At 36.7% G+C, this 17558-nt stretch overlaps 1 protein-coding gene across 2 annotated transcripts in view; it reads left to right on the top strand.

Moving 5' to 3' along the window:
• rgs7a (regulator of G protein signaling 7a) overlaps window positions 1-17558 on the top strand; it is a 58770-nt gene that overhangs the window by 37268 nt on the left and 3944 nt on the right. For both annotated transcript variants that reach the window (XM_082144137.1, XM_082144136.1), the window contains 13 exons: window positions 1514-1564; window positions 4338-4444; window positions 4807-4858; window positions 6470-6534; window positions 7752-7828; window positions 8284-8365; window positions 10218-10292; window positions 10647-10745; window positions 11441-11502; window positions 15351-15461; window positions 15550-15675; window positions 15797-15983; window positions 16081-16170. In XM_082144137.1, the coding sequence (XP_082000263.1) occupies window positions 1514-1564; window positions 4338-4444; window positions 4807-4858; window positions 6470-6534; window positions 7752-7828; window positions 8284-8365; window positions 10218-10292; window positions 10647-10745; window positions 11441-11502; window positions 15351-15461; window positions 15550-15675; window positions 15797-15983; window positions 16081-16170 (1184 nt within the window). The remainder of the gene's footprint in view (window positions 1-1513; window positions 1565-4337; window positions 4445-4806; window positions 4859-6469; window positions 6535-7751; window positions 7829-8283; window positions 8366-10217; window positions 10293-10646; window positions 10746-11440; window positions 11503-15350; window positions 15462-15549; window positions 15676-15796; window positions 15984-16080; window positions 16171-17558) is intronic.

Below are 17558 nucleotides of genomic sequence, written 5' to 3'. Positions count from 1 at the left end.
CCGTGCTTTCTACCCTCATATCTCCCTGAGATGAGAGATTTATATATTTTTTTGTCTGGAAAAAATCCTCCGATGACGCAAAAATCGTCATTTTGCGTCATCGGAGGATTTTTTGGCCAGAGGCTAAAGACTACAGCCAGTAGGAGGGGCTTTCCCGCATGTTTTCAGCCTGCCCATAAAGGGAGGGATCTCACTCACAGAATGTACACAGTATCAGCCGTCTTTCTTTGGAAGCTAAGCTAGCAGGCTCTTGTTCTGTGGAGAAAACTGAGTAGTAGGAGAAAGCTGAGTAATAGGAGTTACCATCCTCTTTTTCCCGGACATGTCCGGCCGTCGAGATCGTCCAAAATGTCCGGGATTCGGCTTTTGGTATACCGGGCAAACTCGTCACGGAGTCTCACTAGTAGCCTAGCCGCCTTGTTTTCAACTGCGCTCTCTAACCGGTAGGCATGGCCTCCTAGGGCAGCGTAGCAAGTGCATTCTGGGAGTTGTTGTCTTTCATCCACATAAGCCAAAAATACATTTTCTGGCTTTTCTCAGTCTAGAAAGCTCCAAATTCAAAAATAATTTCACATTTCTTCTACATAAATGACCTATTTTAAATACACATTCATCTTTCCAGAGGTGAAGTATCCCTTTAACTGACTATTTACGTGAATACTGGCAAAGATACTCATTTGACATTATTGTTATATTATATGTAAAGATACATTTTGACATTATTTTGTGTGTATTTGACTGTTTAAGTGCAAAAAGCGACAGAAAAAACCCCCGAAATATAAATACTGTGAGGCGGTTTTATGTGCGTGCACTTTGGGTGTGAGCCTAAAATCTGCGGGAATGAGTAAAGTTATGCGCAATACGTGCAAATCAAATGCCAAAATTCAAGCTCTATAACACCAACAATATTCACCTGGAACAAATGAAACGTGTAATTGAGGGAAAGCGGGTTTGTGTGTCAATTCGCTGTCGGAGAGATGAGAGAGCGAGAAAGCGCAGCTGGCATCGTAAATCTCTTCTGAGGAAAATGAATATTGGAAGCATTTCAGATATTTCATTATCGATATGTATCGAAAAATCTATATTTTTGACAACACAATGCATGCACTTATGTTATTATTTCAGATGCCTTTTCAAAAGACTACCATTGAAAAATGTATATATTATATATAATTTTCAACCCGCCAAAGTGGCTAGTAGGAGTGACTGCGGCGGGTTGGCAGGTGTTAATGTCAAGCCTTGAATGTAATTACAGAAAATTGTGAATGAATGTATGGATGCAATGGAGAAAAAAAAAAAAAGATAAAGTTTAGCTAGAAAAATGTCACTGTAAAATATTGAATGGACTATATTGTAGACTATTCAGCTGTTGATACAAAGACTATTTTTATTATTATCATCTGTAGTTTGGCAAATATTTCCACTGATTATGAGTTTATGGCAGGTGGATGGAGAACATTTCTTACTAACCATGAAATAGCATTTTAAATAATAATCTTCACTTCTTTTCCAGGTTCAGACATTGTCCAGTGGATGCTGAAAAATCTATGTATCGAGGATCAAGGTGATAAAGTCTTTTCTTTAATGACATCACTGACAGTGCTGCAGCTGTGATGTGCATAAGTTGAAAATCTACTTCTTTTATTTTGATTAATTCACATGCACTCTTTTCTAAAAGTCAAAATCATATCTTCAGCTCACAAGGTAATAGATTCAGGATTTGCATAATCATAATTATACTGTAAGTTGGCAAACAGCTAATGTCAGCATCTCCTGTTACTCCTTTAATTAAAGAAATGGGGGATCATTTTACTTGCATCTGCTTCTTCAAAAACAAAAGAATGGGAAAGCTACTTTGAAACTGTAGCCTGTGAAGCAAGCAATACACGAGTAATTTAACTATTTAGTTAATAGTAAAGCTATTCTTATAAAATAAAAGCTGAACTTAGCTGAACTTTAAACTGCAATTCATTAAAATGACTAATAATTTAATTTATTTTATTTAAGGGGAGACACATCCCCTTAATGGGATGCAAAAACATCGTTTTTTTGTTTGTTTTTGTTTTCCACTGGTCAATTTTGAGATTTTGGGCTAGTTGTCTTCAATAACATGTCTTCTTTCAGACTTCTTTCAGACAAAAAAAGTCCAAAATACACATTTAGGTCTTTATTTTACTACACTTTGTCTATTTGCGTCTGTAGATTTCTCCTAAATTCGACAAAAGTTGGCGTTCTAAATCAACATGCTGCTCCACGATCGCTGTCTGCACCCTGTCATCACATATACCATTGGAAAGCTCTCTCTCTCTCTCCTGTACGATGTTGTCGGATCCAAATATGGTCATTTCCTTTTTTATCAGCAACCAATCGTGAATGTACAATGGGGCATTTAACTCTAACGGCGAAATCTCATTGGCTGATGTCAATTTTAAAGGCCGTTTTCTCAAAATGGGTTTTTTTCTCATTCTCTGAGCCAGAAATCTCCACTTCAGCAGCACTTACATACACCAAACTTTCCAGTTGTATTCCTATCTATATTCTTAAGGTTTTTACTGAGGGGTTTGTTCATATATCATTCAGATTCTGATTTATACAACATTTTATACCTAAAAACGGGACGGAAATAAAAAATGTTATGGCTGTTGTCAGTTTTTTCTGATTAATGGAGTGATGAAAAGAGATATCCAAAATCCCCTCTGTAAAAACCTTTGACTCTAATATGTCAGCAAAATGAAATAAGAATTTTGAATCTGGCTTTATCCAATGTTCAGATTTCTCTTCTGGAAATATATGCAAATTAGCGCATATTTAATGAGATACTACCTAATTTACATATTTACACATAAATATTCTAAAACTTGTAATACAAAAGATAATTGTCTTAATGTCAGTAATCAACTGGGGAAGTTTCATGCTGATATCTATTAGTTAAAAAAATTCCTATTCACCTGGGGTGTCTCCCCTTAAAAATAATTAATATATTTACAATTTTTTTGACAATACATTTGTTCTTAACCCATTGATTGTTGCAATGCCTAATAAACTTACTGGCCGACTAATGTTTTATTTACTCATCAAAGCCAATTTTGATTGCATTTGGTGCTTTCAAGTCTAAACCTAAATAGAGGTATTGTGAAGGTGGAGATGGTTTTAGTAAGGAAGGAAACACAACAATGAGATTGGATTTGTTTCTGAGTATGGTGAATATCCCTCTACTTTAGATTCCCTCTGACAAATATGACAGGTATGTGAGAGTAAGTGTGTGATATGGGGGCTCTTCTCAGACAGGAAAAGAGCAACCAGATAAGTGCACTGAATCTCTCAGTATATTCAATAGACTGGAACCACGGAGAGATAAAACGAGAACTTAAAAAAGTCCTGTCTATCTCTCTGTCTGTCTGTCTCTCTCTCTCTCTCTCTCTCTCTCTCTCTGTCTCTCTCTCTCTCTCTCTCTCTCTCTCTCTCTGTTCAGTGCTTATACATTGCTGATTAGTGGAATCTACCTCATGAACATGCCTGGTGGGAAGCTCTCATCAAAACAACAACATCTGCAAAAAGCATATTGCTCCCTTGAAAGCAAATGGATATTAATTTGCAATCAGCACAGACACATACTCTAACATGCACACTCACTGTAAATACTGAATGGTAAAAGTTTAATAGATAATTATTTATTGACGCTTAAGTTCCTCTGGTACGGGTTTTGCAGAGGAGTGTGTGGTGCTGTAGGAAGGAAGCATGGAAATAACATTCTACTGCAACAAACTGAATATGTTGGAGTAGAATGTTATTTCCATGCTTCCTCTTGTAGACCGAGACCCCTAGGTCCCATCATAACCTAGTTACCTTAGAGTATCATTTAAATTTCAAAATAGATTATTCAATTAGAATGGGGAAAGAAACTTCTTATAGATTGGAATATTTTATGGAATGAAAAACATATCTAAAAGCATCATCAACAAAGTTCTGGGATGATCATTGCACTCTTTTCAATTAAAAAGCCTTTATTATTTCATGGCTCCCTGCGGAAGACATGCGCCGAAACGCATAGGAGAGTTTTGTTTTGAGTGTAGCCATGAAATAATAAAGGCTTTGTTGCCAGCACTTTGTTGATGAACTATGATTTACCCTAGTCCATAGAGCACCTTTATAATTCTCATCTCTTTGTTTGAGGATTACCTAAAAGTATTTTGTTTTGCATGAAAAACCTACCGCGTCATACCGTTTGTTCTATTTAGTTTCAGCGCAGGATAAATAATAATTATTATCTTGGCATAAACGTTTGGGCTGCCCTTTCATATCTGGACCCCTAATAACACTATTAATTGTTTCTCTAGTGGAGGCTCTTCATCTGGGCACACTGATGGCGGCTCACGGCTACTTCTTCCCCATCTCTGACCATGTGCTCACTCTTAAAGACGATGGCACATTCTACAGATTTCAGGTCAGTCGTTTTGCTAATTTGAGAAACAAAATAGAAACTGAACTTTTTGCAAACGCTTTAAAATATAGCACCCATGCAAAATATAGTGCATGTTATTGAAGTTAATTACATAGTAGACTAATAACATGTAGTTGCAAGCTCGGATACTGATCGCTCCATCAAATAATTACACATTAAGTTGTTAATCAGTACTTTCTAATGTAAATATACAATAACCACTGTAATCAATGTTAAATGTAACTACATTTTCTTTATAAACAACTGCAATCGCCTTGGTTTCTTTTGTATACGAACTGTGCCAGTTTTCATATTACACTGCATTATGAGTAATGTAGTTCATATTGTGCTCTTTCTTCTGTTAGACTCCGTATTTCTGGCCCTCAAATTGCTGGGAGCCCGAGAACACTGACTACGGTGAGTTTTTGTGCAAGATCTGTTATCTGTATCTTACTGAGACCATATAGATGAGTGTGTGTGTGTGTGTGGTCCTGGTAAACCTAATGTTATGGGGACAAAATATCCCCATAAAGATGCTAATATCCGAAATCCTTATCCTTGTGGGACAGTTATCTGTTATGAGGAGGTTTAGGGTTAGGAGATATAATATACAGTTTGCACAGTATAAAAAATATTATGTCTATAGAAAGTCCCCATAAAACATGGAAACCCATGGTGCTTAACTGATCCGCATGCGCAAAAGAATGATAAAAAGACTTACTTTAATGTCCTCCATGTTTACTACCGTATGACAGCTGACAGCGTGCTGCGTCGGTACTAAACATGGAGGACATTAAAGTAAGTGATTACGTGTTTATTTATAGTGTGATCTGCAGTGAAAGCCAGAGAATTCATGCACAGGCAATATAAAAAATAAAAATAAAAGTTTTTTAACATTTATGATACAAGCCCTCATGTTTTGCTTGTATATAGAGCCGTCACTGTAATAAGTTCTGTCACATCACTGTTCTTCCACTGACTACCTTTCCCAACTGTCTTCTTGATAACTTCGGTTGTGTAAAATCTTTGAAGTGACTCCCATAAGGCCGAATTGTGACGAATTTTGCTCTCTAGAGTGACGTAAAAGTCGCATGAATTCTGATATGACTGTTCAGACTGAGGTCGCACTGCAAAACATCTGAGCTGTATCGGATTTAGGACCACATATGGAAGTGGCACAAATCGGAATTGAAAAGTTCAGATTCTATGTGGTTTGTGTCGTTCACACTGTTATGAGAAAAAACAATCTGAGTTACATGTGAGCAAAAAAATTGGATTTGGGCCACATTTACCTGCAGTTGGAACGTAGCCTAATTCTCACCTAGGCTGCATTTATTTGATCAAAAATACAGTAAAAAAAAAAAAAAACAGTAACAGTTTTGAAACAATAAATTGAAATTTATTTATTTTAAATGTTGAAAATGGTTGTGCTGTTTAATATTTTTGTGGAAACCATAAATCTTTTTTTCAGGATTCTTTGATGAATTCCAAAAGAACAACTTTTCTTAAATTCTTTTATAATATTATACATTTCGTTACTGTCACTTTTGATCAATTTACCGCATCCTTGCTAAATAAATGTATTAATTTCGTTTTTAAAAAATCTTACTGACAGCAAACTTTTTTGTATACTGTATGTTGCTTGCAAAAAGGTACATTTTTCACAGTACACAACTACTTTTGAATGAGTGTCAATAGAGAAAGATGCTTCGTGTAGTTACGACATCTACCAGCAGGGAATAATAGAGCTAATAGATCTAGTGGATGTACAAGTGTTTATGAATATTTTTGAGGTTTAAAGAAAGGTTGTGTGCATGAGTGTGCCTTGGGTTCAGTAAATTATGCTTGTTATGAATTTAGCAATTAGAACAAAGCAACGCTCAGGTGCGATTAGGTACAAGCTGGTGTGAAATATGTTAAATGTTTACTAAATATTTTTGTGCAACTCATTTGAAAGCCCAGAGGGCTGCTGAGGTTTGAGGACGTGCGAGCAGTGTTTCTCACACACTTCTTGGCGTCTCTCTATAGCTGTGTACTTGTGCAAAAGAACAATGCAGAACAAAGCACGTCTGGAACTTGCTGATTATGAAGCTGTAAGTAATCTCCTATTTTTTTTCTTCTCCCTTCTCCCTCTCTCTTAATTGTAACAATGCTTATCTCATGCTTTGTACTTCAGACATTATTAGATAGAAGATATTAAGAAGATAATAAGGTAATGACAATCTTTAAAAAGAAAGTATGTCTAATCCAAGCTGGGTTTTAAATGTCAGGCTTTGTTTGAATAATCCATGTAAGCTCTCCAGTAGGCCTGTGCCGATCCACCAACGTCTTTCTCATATTGAACTGAGAACTGTAAACATGTAATCATTGTGCCTCCTCTTCCTTTTTCTATTATTAAAGGGATGGTTCGGAGTAAAATCAACCTAGGTTCCTTTGCACCATGACCTCGAGCCAAACCACATTAAATTTAGAGCTTATTTAGAGATATCAACCGAATGGCTTAGTGCAGGCGCTAATGGATCCAAGGATGTATCGCGTAAATTACCCCACTAATAATGCCTGGAATGGTACCAAACTTCTACAGTAGTACAAATAGGTTCTGTACTCATAAAACGAGACATTGGAAAGTTTGTAAGTACATCAGGAGGTTATTTAAATAACACTTGCCTGATGGCTCATGCTACCGCTAACCCGGGCGTCGAGGTTACTTCCGTTATTTGGGAAAAGCATGTAAAAGTCCTGGCAGAAAACGATGCATATGGATGTAGTGTAACGACGCCCATTTCCAGGAATGCACTAATATTTTGTTGGTAATACCAGTTTGCAACAATTACAACAATTGTAGTCGTTAAAAAAAATGGGGCCAGACCTGTTTGAGTTGCGTTAGTAGCTTGTTGAGTGGCTCGCAGTTAAGGTAAGGGCCGTGACATTTCTGAAGCACACTTGAAGTGGTTGACCAAACACAAAACACTGGTCCAGCCAATCAACCAATCAAAGCACATTGCACTTTTCAGAAGGCGGGGCTTAATAGAGACAGGAAAAGTTACAGACTTACAGAGTTTACTGTCTGTAAACAGAGAGTTACTGACAGACTGGGAAAAGAGGTGCAGCAATAATGTAAAATATGTGAAAAATAATTAGTTTTTTGAAAAATCAAGCGTGAAAACATATTCTAGTAGACCACCCCCCCCCCCCCCCCCCCCCCCCCCCCAAAAACTCTTTAAGTAAAATAAATGGCTTCTATATCTCCAAAAAGACTTTGTTTTTTAAACTTTGATCGTTTAAAAATGCTCTTTTTTTTCTCTTCTAGGAGAGTTTAGCGCGACTACAGCGGGCATTCGCCAGGAAATGGGAGTTTATATTTATGCAAGCAGAGGCTCAAGCAAAGTATGTATCTTTCAGATTGTGATCAGTTCTGGTCTTTACCAATCTTTATTGGCTGTTTTTCTTTGTGCATTTGTAAAAGCATGCCACCCAGTCAGAAGACAGGAAAGTGACTCTTTACACAGCAAGAATTAAAATATTAATCGCTGGATCTCTTGAAATATCTGTAAAGCTGTGGGTTGTTCTTATGTTTTCTGTGCTAATGGATTTTAAAAGTCCCTTGGACATAATTTGCACTGCAAAATTGTTTTTGGATTGGACAGAACTTGTCTTATAAGTAACTTCTGCTGTTTAAATTGAAATTCAAGGCAATTCTATGAGCACTATAGTGCCTCTGAGTGCCAAAACAGGCAAGTTTATGACTTTTCAGCTTTGTTGTACGGTTCATTGCATGTTTGCCTTTTCTTTTGGAAATGAAATGCTTTAATTGCTTCGGCTTCTGTGTTCTGTCTGTACAGAGTCGATAAGAAAAGAGACAAAATTGAGAGGAAAATACTGGACAGTCAGGAGAGAGCTTTCTGGGATGTGCACAGACCAGTGGTGAGTGAATGTGTGTGTAAAAGCAGGCAAGTCCATGTAAGAACAATGCAGCTATTCTCTTTTCCTCTTCAGAATTATTCTTTGTTGTTCTCAAGTGTTTGAAGTTGTTCCATCACAGAGGAATGAGACAACCGTGTTAAAGCACCTCTGGGCTGATGGAATTACCTCTGAGCTTGCAAAATTGCTGGCTAGCCCTAAAACTAAAACACACATTCTAACAATCATATATCATCGATTTCCTTAGACAATATTCTACAAAGTAAAAAGTGAAAATGTGCAGGTGTCCCCTAAAGAGATGTTCTTACTTGATCTATACTTTTAAAATTGTTTGCTATATGATATATATTATATATCTGTTTGATATATCCTATATTATATTTTAATATGTTTATTAATTTATTATTAATTTATTTTATTGTATTGTATTTAAATAATTATATATATATATATATATATATATATATATATCATTTATATAATATTGTTATTAATTAATGTACATTTTGATTTTAACTATAATAGTATCTAAATATATTCAGGCTAATACTAATTTCAAAAACTGTAAGGCACACACACACACACACACACACACACACACATATATATATATATACACACAGTATATATCAGTTATTATATTGATCTAAATGAGAAAGTGAAGAGCCTATGATTTACTAGGATTTTATTACTAATATCAGTTCCACAGTAGTAACTCTAGTTACTATGCATTTCATTACATTTTTCTTAAATAGTTTTTGATGAATATATTTTTTTATAGTATTATTATTATTGTACCATTCTATGTGTTTTTGAGTGTCTATATGTGTGAATCACCTGGTGTGTATTGCTTTATGTGTGTATTTGAGCTGTTTGTTTTGAAGGAAGCAGCAATTTCTCCCTCAATTACACTGAGCTGATCCTTCTCATTAGCAATTTCATGCTAACTTGGCTTGATCTTTCAAGCTGACATGCAATAGTGAGATGCTGCAGATCATGTCCATATTTAGCCAGTGTGGGTTCAAATGGGGTTTATTACAGAACTCTTGTGTCTTGAGGCTGTTTTCTCTCTCTCAACATACATTGGAGGCTTGGACCTAAAGTTCATCCTATATTTGAGTGTAGAAACATTGGGTCCTTTGTGAGCTAAAATAGTCCAACCCACAGGAAACTGTTTGACTGACAGTTCCATGCCTTTTAAAATATCACTTCAGTTTCCTTAAACAGGAGGGAGTATACAGGTAAGGTGCACCAAAGATATGTATACAGTACGTAGATGCAATATTCGACCGCTACAGACATGTCGGCCATCTTGGAACGGTCATCGTGTCGTCAGTCACAGAAAGAATCAATGATGCCACAACATTGTGCAGCTTCTGGTTGTAAAACCGCCGAGATTTCAATTCCTGAAGAAATTGGTTAACCTTTCACAGGGGAGAATGTGTCGGTTTATGTTTTTAAATGTATTAACTCAATATTACAGGTTTTTGCTATGGTACTTTCTAATGTTTTTACTTTAACCATGAACACTTTTTAATGTCATGTTAGCTGACTCTTTCGTCTTGTAAAATCATCTACTGAAGTCTATTGCAGATCAAGATATTCATACATGTGTATAACTACGGTTGCAGACGCACAGTCAACTTGATCTCGAATGGACCAGCTTTGACCGTTACAATACGGCAACTGGCTTACGTATAGTCGCTAATGAAGAATCTATGTATATATTTCTATGATGTGCAAAGCATCAGGTGGTCGAAGCAACATGGATGCCTGGCAACCATAAATTATAGGTCATCTAGACTAGAGAATTGACAGTTATATTTACTTGTGTGTGTGTGTGTGTGTGTTTCAGCCAGGGTGTGTGAACACAACAGAAGTGGACATAAAGAAATCATCCAGAATGAAGAACCCTCACAAAACAAGAAAGGTGATGCAATAACACCCACGTGCAAAGTACTTCAGCTTTTAATCTCCTAAACCATGTGACTAATCACTAAAGCAGTTATCCCACTCATTATATTATGGAACCTTTGCATTTGACAAATGAATCAATCAGCCACTGAGCCAATCAGAATACCAAATCAGAATTAAATCAATCCACCAATCAGACAGCCTAACAAAATCCAACACTTTACCAATCAAGAACAGCTCACCTCAACAATCGCGCAGCTGTCCATGTGAAATCCCCAATCACTGATGCAAACACACAGAAATCTCTTCTCTAATTACTGATTTAAATTTATGTAAATATGGTTGTAAATTATTCTGATGGTTTCCACAGTCTGTGTATGGTCTTCAGAATGACATTCGCAGCCATAGCCCGACCCACACACCAGCCGCTGAGGCCAAGCAACCAACCGAGGAAGAGCTTCAGGAACAGGTAACGCCTGCTTGGTTCTGTGTGTTTATAGGCAGAGTATTTAAAGGAAACATTTTTTAATTAGAATTTTAAAAGTATCCGAGTATTCCACTTGGTTTAAGATACTCTACTCTAGCTGGACTCCCAGCCTAGCCAAGCTGGTGTTTATCTGGCTAGCCAGTTGGATTTCATGGCTGTGAATTAAGAATTCGTTCCCATGACAAATTAATTTGTTCACTTTGTGTCATTAAATACTGGCCCCGTTATACTAATTCAGTTCCTTGTTTTAATTAAATTGTGACCATGATTTAACTAAATTAAAATTAGGAATCAAATTAGAACAATGTTGCCACCGTTTAAGTAAAATGGGGGAATGAATTAACATGTGGCCATGAATTAATTAGTTATGGGAACAAATTCCTAATTCATGGCCACAAGATCCTTTTTTTTTTTCTGCATGGCATATGTACAGGGCTCTATAAAAAAAGTGACCAACGCTTTTTCAAACTTTCAGAACTGATCAGCCTAACCAGCTTGGCCTGGCCGGGAGACCAACTAACCACCTTTGACTGTTTTTTTTTCCAGCAGCTGTGTGGAAAACTGCAAATTTTAGTTCATTAATGGCTGTATTTGCCACCTGTTTACACACACACACACACACACACACAAACACCCACATACACTCACCCTGACTATTACCACTTTTGTCCTTCCAGATCAAGTTTCGGCAAGCACAGTTAGACCGGCATCGATTGAAAATGTCCAAAGTTGCAGAGAGGTAAGTCAGAGAGTGAGAGAGAGAACGTCTGTGCTGTGATCGATCCACAGGTCTTCATTATTCTACAGTGCTTAAACATTTTCTTATCGATCTCTTTAATAGTCTGTGTAGATATTGCTCATGCTGACAAGCATGTTTCTGTTTCTCGTCCTCAAATTTACTTCCTCTGTGAGATCAATGGCTCTATTAGGATGCCACAACATCTTGAAGCACTAAGATTTTAGTGCAGCGTGAAATTAAACTCACTTTGCAACAATAAATGATGGTCCAAAATATAAAATATACATCAGTGTTTGAGGAAGTAGCGTGCGTTTAATGCACACTACAATATCCAACTGGCAAATAATCAATATTAACTTGGAAACCTGGGATCAGGGATATATTTGTTTTCACAGTCATTGTATTGTTGCATTGTGTATAAAGTCACTGATAAGCATAACACATTCAGATATGTGCTGCAGATTTTCCTGCAAAAACACGAATGCATATTAAAAATTTCCTCTATATGTGTGTGTGTGACCAATTCGCAAACGTGCACGAAAACAAGAGGCAAGATTTATCTGACAAATCAATTATAAGTCATATCCAATCCTATCATGATGGAGGCATTGCCTCATCTCACGTTACTTTCCCCTATTCATTCTCAATTACCCCCCACCAAACCCACCATACGCTTTAGGGGGTCTGTTAAAAGTCAATGGGCTCAGGGGAGGCAAGCCTCCCGCTGTAACTTTACCCGCGGGTGTCACTGTTGGACAGTGTTATTTTAGAAAAACAAGTGATTTATACACTTTTTAATGTCACAATTTGTAATATGGATTATTTTCTCATCCAACTTTTTTTATTAAAAGTAATTTGAGCCAATGGGTTCGCTTGGGGTCCTAACAGAGACCCGATTTCAAGAGAGGACCTGATTTGCCACCACACCAGGTTGCACCAATAGACGATGATATTGTGTATCTACGATATCCATAGATATCATCAAAAGCATCAGCTGTCAGCATATCAAGAGGATTTGGCATTTCCAATTAATGTATTAACCTTTGTGTGTCAATTAAAAAAAAGTTACACATAGGTCCATAGAGGACAAAATATATTTGTCAAAAAACTGTCATAATAAAATGTGAAGCTTGGGAGCACAGACTTAAGTTTGGTCTCATTTTAAAGAAGACCCTTGGCAGATTATTGTTGAAATGAAAAAAGGTTAAAAAGTTAAACCAAAAAAAAGGTTATAGAGGTTTAAAGGTACAATATGTAATAATTTTGCATTAAAATATCCCAAAATCTCAAGGCCAGTGTTATATATTTTGTTAAGTTGATTACTTACAATATCCCAAATGTTTCCAACTATTTTTAAATCGTGAGAAAATTGCGATTTTAACCAAGGAAACGGGGCGTTAGAGCAGGGGTGAGCTGGGAGTCGCCAGTCAATTGCGTCATATCCGCGTTACCCTCGGTTTCCGCTCGTACTGCGTGGAGTCCTGGACAAATGCGGAAGTTGTAGTTGTAGCGTCTATCAATCTACAAACTTTAGCTTGTTTCTTGCAGTCGTTATGGAACACAATTATTCTTTACCGATTGCAGCTGGTTCTGTCGACAAAGCATGCTTAATTTAATATTTTCCAAATGTAGCATTCGGTAATAGTTATGTTTATGTAAGGAAAGTATTATTGCTTTAGATTTGTGTTTAGTTTATTGACATTGTTGATCACGTCTGGTGTTTATGGCCATGTAAATAAACAGCATGTGTTATACATAAAGATTAATCAGTATTTTGGCAAATGATGTGGGCATGTTCGAATGTACTTTTACAACAATTGTTTAGAACACGTAAAACTGCGCAGCGTTATCGCAACAATGAATTCAACAAATACAATAACATCTATGATAACCAATTTAGTATTAAACCTTACTTTTCTTGCGGTTAATTCATTTTAATGAAATAAAAGTGTGATGAGGTTTAAGAGTCAGGAAGGAAGAAGACAGGGATCGGCGTGACTGGGACTCGTACTTTATTAAAATAAAGCAAAACAAACAAAAGCCGCGCACAACGCGCATTCACTGTGGCAACCGCGACGGCACAAAACAGTTCAAAAATGAGAGCTCGGATCCACCGGTTTTCTTCCTCTGCGTCCAGTTTTCTCTCCAGTCTCTCTCTCGTTCCAGCGCGGCTTATAAGCGGTCTCTCCACGCCAATAATACTGCAATAAGACACAGGTGTTCGTCATTTGCACTTGACCTACTTGCTCGTCTCTTCTCTCTCCCATCACAGACCGTGCTGAACCACGCCCCCCTCGCCACAAAAAGCATGTCATTAAACGCAACATTTATAAAAATAGAACTTAGCCTCATCCATGAACATGATTTTTCGATTCCCGTCTGACTGATTTACATCCACGGTGGAGTTTAAAACGACAGTTCCCATCATTCCACGCTCCTTCACATCGTCATCAAGCTACGCCGTTGTTGTTGTTTGGAATGTAGCGCCCTCTAGCGGCAAAAAATTATTGCATATTGTACCTTTAAGTTTATGTAAATAATTTTTTATAAAACATATATTTTATGAATCATGGTGAACTAGAAAATAAAAGCCATAAATTGTGTCCCAAATTTGAGGTTGATATCTGAAAATGAGCTTTCAGTGAGATTTTGTCTGGGCGCAGTGCCATATTTTCCATATTAGATGTTAGCAAAACTCCACTGGTGCACACAGTGGTTGGATTTGTGATTTGCAGTAGAGTTTTTCTCTACACGCACACAATTTTTTTTTATTGCACACACACACAATTTTTTTTATTGCACACATACAAACCACACTCTGACATCCATACCAAAACACCCACAAAATTATGGCAGCATAATTTATCCAATTGGCTCAATAATATGCAGAAGCAGAAAACAGGAATAAAGCAAGTATTTGCTGTATAGGCCAAACCTGAGAAAATGGCACCATCTGGTAGCTTGAAGCCTTGCCAGCAGAATGAAAGCCTATTAACAAAGATTACATCATTTTATATTTTAATGGCACTTGGATTAAAAATTGCAGTTTTAATGGGTTTCAATTGGGGACATTTTTGTCCTTAAGGTCCTGAGTGGAACTATTTTATGTACCTAGTGTAAAATAGATTTATTTTTTAAAGGAAATAGGGGCGAAATAATACAATTATTCACACATGTGGCACACAAACTATGTACCTATAATACCGTTATCAGCACATATTGAAGTAGATGCAGCTCTCATTGTCTCTGAGAGAATATGCACCGTTAGTGCAGCGCCAGATGTCAAAAGCTCAGTCAGTTTTTACTTTCACTTTATGTAATGAATAAATGTCTAGGGTTTGAGACTTCTTCACCGCCAGAACTTTTGCACAAAGTTTGCATATTGCTTTTGTGATATCAACAAGTCATATTTATGGTTTAGAATGGAAATATTTCCAATATTGGGCATGACATTTTTCTTTATCAACAACTGCTCGCAAAATAATGGACTATGGTTCACAATTTGCGGGCGTGAATTCCTGTGATTTATAAAAATCAAGTAAATTATTAAATAAATGAGTAAATAAACAAGTAGGCATTTACACACACACACACACACACACACACACACACAAGGTTCATGGTAATTACTTGCTTTTAATAATGGATAATACAATAAAAAAAACATTCCCCAATACTAATGTTTTCTTGAATAGTTAAACTGGAAAATGAGTCCCATAACTAGTATGTTCTGGCACCTGAATATGTCACAATGTTTTGACATGCTTGTTTTACTAATAGATAACGCCCTTTAGTGGCTTCTTTCTTCCTCTCTTTTATCCCTAACTCTGTTTTTGATGGTCTTGTAGTTTGCTGAGTTATACTGAGCAGTATTCAGACTATGACCCGTTCCTGTCCACTTCTGATCCCTCCAACCCCTGGATATCAGATGACACAACGTTCTGGGAGATGGAGGCCAGGTCTGTTTAAAAAATACACACTAAATATTATTATTGTTTTTACAAATCAGTGTGAATGTATAATGTGTTTTTGTGTGTGTTGGAACAGTAAGGAACCTGGTCAGACTAGAGTTAGACGCTGGGGTTTTAGAATCGACGAAGTGTTGAAAGATCCCATTGGGCGAGAGCAGTTTCTCAAGTTCCTGGAGTCTGAATTCAGCTCAGAAAACCTCAGGTAAACCTACACTTCCTTTTCATGCCCCCTGCTGGCGGTTGAAGAGTAACGCAACTACTTTTGCCGCATGCATTGTCTTTTTATTCTGCATATTGATTCTCTTTTGTTATCCAAATCTCAGATTCTGGTTGGCAGCGCAGGAGTTAAAGAGGAGGCCGATCCGTGAGGTGCCAACACGGGTGCAGGAGATCTGGGAGGAGTTTTTGGCTCCTGGAGCCCCCAGTGCTATCAACGTTGACTCGAAGAGCTACGACAAAACCACACAGAACATCAAAGACCCTGGACGATACGCTTTTGAAGATGCACAGGTGAGGATTATGTGTTTTTAGCAGCTACAGTGATTTTCTTTTTCAAAAACAATTGATGAAAACAAGCCATATAAACATGTAAATGTGTGTCTCCCAGGAACACATCTATAAGCTGATGAAGAGTGACTCTTACAGTCGTTTCATTAGATCCAGTGCCTACCAGGAACTTCTGCAGGCTAAGAAAAAGGTAAAATGTTTGAAGCAATTTGACAGGATAGAATAATTTATCTTGAATACTCTAAGACTGCATCTACATTTACCAATCTGCCCTGATTGGTAAATGTACTACCGTTCAAAAGTTTGGGTCGGTACGATTTTTTTTTAAGTCTCATTTATTTGATCAAAAATACTGTAAAAACAGCAATATTCGAAAATGTATTACTATTATTTAAAATAACTGTTTTCTATTTTAATATATTTTAAAATGTAATTTATTAATGTGATGGCAAAGCTGAATTTTCAGCAGTCATTATTCCGGTCCTTCAGAAATCGTTCTAATATGCTGATTTGTTACTCAAGAAAAAAATATATTTTTATGAATGTTGAGAATTTTTTTTTCAGGATTCACTGATGAATAGAAAAGTTTAAAAGAACAGCATTTATTTATAACATTATTGATGACTTTACTGTCAATATTGATTCCTTGTGGAATACATTTATTAATTTCTTTCAAATAATAATAATAAAAAAATCTAACTGATCCCAAACTTTTGAATCATATTGTATGTGAAATTAATCTCATATAGAAGTATTTGCTGTATATCTTTGTGTCAGATTCATAAATCAGTGAATGTAGATTGTATTGTATATTGTATTGTTTGTTTGTTTGTTTTATTTTCATTGCTTTGAACATGTTATCAGTAGCATAGGCGCCGGTCCCAGAGCACCCACGGAAATGGTCGAACACCCACAGAAAAACACGAGATAGTCTCCATTCATTTTAGCCAAGAAAAAAAATGATCGCAGCTTTCAGACATGACTTTCCTCTCGTTTTTATAGTTAATTTGAGGCCGTTTCCATGGCTTTATTTTAATGACAAATGTTGAGAGCATTATTGTAATGCGAGAACGCATCCGCTCGCAGGCAGATCTTTTTCACTCTAGCACAAAACAAATACAGCGATCTCATGATTCTGCTCTCGCTCAGATGTTATGTGTGCGCTCTCAAACTTTGTCCTGTGCACTCGCAAATTCTCTAGTCTCCCGGATTTAATGTTGCCAAAAGCTTTCAACCACCAGACTTTCACAATTGACTGATGAAATAACACAGAGTACTTTTAAATTGTAAAGAAATTACGGATTCACATTTGTTTCATGAGGTAGCCTAGTATTTTCAAGCTGATTTTAGTCAGCAAGTTATCTAGTTATTTTATTATTTAATAGTTGTTTTTGAGTTAAGTTCTTATTGTAAATAGGTATTTATTGAATTTTATTCAGTGAACCACTACTGATCATCAGGTAGTAGCCTATAGGCTATGTCAGCGAGAGCGCGACTCGCGACAATAACACTCATGGAAAGAATGTGCTTTTATTTTTGGTTGGTAATGCATTTGTAGTTTGTGCATTTCTCTTCACG

This window comes from Leuciscus leuciscus (assembly GCF_965113295.1).
Source record: "Leuciscus leuciscus genome assembly, chromosome: 17".
Classification (NCBI taxonomy): Eukaryota; Metazoa; Chordata; class Actinopteri; order Cypriniformes; family Leuciscidae; genus Leuciscus; species Leuciscus leuciscus.
The sequence above is the reverse complement of the archived record's forward strand: the minus strand, read 5'-3'. Positions and strand labels throughout refer to the sequence as shown.